The sequence below is a fragment of the Pterocles gutturalis genome, unplaced genomic scaffold, assembly GCF_000699245.1.
Source record: "Pterocles gutturalis isolate BGI_N339 unplaced genomic scaffold, ASM69924v1 scaffold27015, whole genome shotgun sequence".
NCBI lineage: Eukaryota > Metazoa > Chordata > Aves > Pterocliformes > Pteroclidae > Pterocles > Pterocles gutturalis.
The window spans coordinates 1411-4026 of NW_010139037.1; the positions used below are offsets into that span (position 1 = coordinate 1411).

The window sequence follows — 2616 nt, forward strand, 5'->3', positions numbered from 1 at the left end:
TTTGGCTGGTCTGGTGGCATCCGACAGCAAAACCTTCTTGGTTTGAAGGTGCACATGGCGGCTTAGCAAACCTTGGCTTACGCGGGTTGCTTGCCTGGGATGCTCAGTCCTTTGGTGACCGGGACAGTCTGTTTTCTAACTGAGAAACTTCTCAAGAGGCTCAGCACGTTGCAAGGCTGCATTAGCTGGGTGATGGGAGAGGGCTTCTATGTCTTGGCTGCGGGGTGAGTTTGAAATGCCCCCTTCCAAGCAGGAAGAGCAGTTGGAGAGGTCGGTGGCAGGTGATGAGCAGAGCTTGCCTGATGAGGAGAATGGTCTTGGGAGCACGGTGAGCCCCAAAACGTTATCCTGGGGCACAGAGAGGGGCAGACTGGCTGGCAGGGTGGTCAGAGGTTCTGAGCTACTTCCAGAAATGCACCTGGAAGGTCAGCGGGGACCACATTTGCTGACCTAATGCCTTTTCTTGCTTGCAAATAGCCTCCTCAACTGTTGAGCTCCTGCTAGCATCTTTTACCCCATGGTGCTTGGCAGGGTGGGATGGCCAACCTCCCCTATAAGACACCTTCTTCTGCTGGTGCCCCGAATCCAAGCCCAAGCCCCACCAAGCCTTTGGCAAGGAAGGAATTATTTGCCTCTGGGTTTCATCGCCTACAGCTTGATCCTGCTCTTTGAAGGAGGGGGAGGGGGGGGGGTGTGTGTGTCCGTCTGTCCACTGCATGTCTGAAGTGCTCTGCTGGGTTCATTGTAGGTACAGACTGGACAGCTGCGAACGAGGAGCCTTTTCTTTCCACCCGGTACAGAATCCAGAAGCTCAGCTCCGGTGACAAGGTCCATGTGCGGGTGAAGGCTGTCAACGCCAGTGGTGCCAGTGTCCCAGCTACTTTGGAGCAGCCAGTCCTCATCAGAGAGATCCTCCGTAAGTCCTGCCATGCATAATTCCAGTGTGCTTTGTCAGCAGTACAGAGAAATCTCAGCGGCCTGAGCAGCCCCTGCCCTCTCACACGTTGCAATCAGCCTTTGACCTAGATGTTATTCTAAATAACCATGTCCAGTTCCCTTGGGGTGGCATGGAGTAGCTCCCTGACCTCAACTCACTGATCTTGCAGATGGCTTTGGGGGTGAAGGGCTCAAAATGCAGAGCCACGTTTTCCCGTTTCTTTGCAAGACCTCAGGAACAGTCTCACTTTCAGCACATCTCCTCCCCTTGACCATGCTTGCATCTCTGATGTGCCATCACGTACACACCAGACAGCTTTGTTTATTTAGCTACGGGAAAGTCGAGAGCTGGTGGTGTGGAGCATGGGAACTTTAATCATGCTGAACTCGCTAATGAATGGCTTGGTCCCCATGCTTGGCAAGACTTGCATTCCTCCCGGGGTGCTGCGAATGTGCAGAGGCTAATGTATGATTGGAAGGCTGGCTTTCACTTATCAAACAGCAGATATTTTCCCTTTACAAGGAATTATTAATGCACAAGCTTTCCTGTTACTCAAAGAACACATCTGATTTTTCAGCTGCTTAAAAATAGTAACGACAATAACAAAAATTGTTCCAGGAACCATCAGCTTTTCATAGGAAAAGGCTTGGAGAAGGCTACCAGACTCTGGAAAGGGTCCTGCAGGGTCCATCCTCTCAGTCTGCTTGGAGGAGGTGAAGGCGGTTGGTCTTTGCTGCCGTGTTCACCTCCAGCTCTCAAAGTCACCCCACCACACCTTGCCGGACTGGGGAAACTGAGGCACACAGGACGGGCAAGAGATGCCAAATACACAGCTCACGTTTCCCACTTCTAGTCCTGTGCTGCAGCCACCAGTTCAAACCCTTGTCCCTGCTGCCTGAGCTTTGTCCCAGCCACGTGTATGTCTGAGAGGTGCAAAACCCAAAGAGCTGGAAGAGCCCATCTATGACTTGCTCTTGCTCCACGCTACCGGGGTTTTTTTTCTCTTCTCATTTTTTTCTTTTTGCTAACTGAAACTCTTCATCAGCAAACAGCAGTTGTCTGCTTTTGCATTTCATTTGAAGTACAGCCCTGTGCACACTGCCTGGCTTTGCTGAGGAACAAATTAGCCCTTAATGTTCCTCTGCCACCTTGTGTCCACCCCAATGGTGTGGGTGAGTGTCGGGCGCACAAGTGCGCTCCTCTCTGCCCCATCTATGACTTTCTGGTCTTCACATGTTATTTTGACCACATTTTGTACCTCTCACCAGTTCATTTATAGCATCACACGGATTTTAAATAGCAGCGACACAGACGGCAGAGAGTTTAAAAACAGGTGGGACGAGTGGGTTTGGGAAGTGGAGAGAGACGAGGAGAAACCAGATGAAGATTCAGTGTGGGAGTTGTGTTTTGCAGAGAGTTGGGGCAGAAAAAAAGTGCCTTCCCACCCGCGACAGCATGTCACCTGGGCCACCGACCTCAGCCATGTGAACTGGGGAAAACACCCATGAATTAACATTCCTCCGTGGAGGTCAGGTTTCTCTGTCCTGCTGAGACTGATGAGCCCAAGTGGCAGCATCGATGCACGGATCCCTGGAGCAGAGCAGAGACCGTCTCAGCTGTCGGCGGGGCCATCTGAGACCGTGGGGCACCTCCCCATCCTCCCCAGCCCACCGCCGGCG

At 52.2% G+C, this 2616-nt stretch overlaps 1 protein-coding gene across 1 annotated transcript in view; it reads left to right on the top strand.

The window, feature by feature from the left end:
* LOC104468939 (myosin-binding protein H-like) overlaps positions 1–2616 on the top strand; it is a gene marked incomplete at its 5' end in the record, with an annotated part of 8562 nt that overhangs the window by 1326 nt on the left and 4620 nt on the right. The window contains one exon of the mRNA XM_010083234.1: positions 749–916. Coding sequence (XP_010081536.1) covers positions 749–916 — 168 coding nt within the window. The remainder of the gene's footprint in view (positions 1–748; positions 917–2616) is intronic.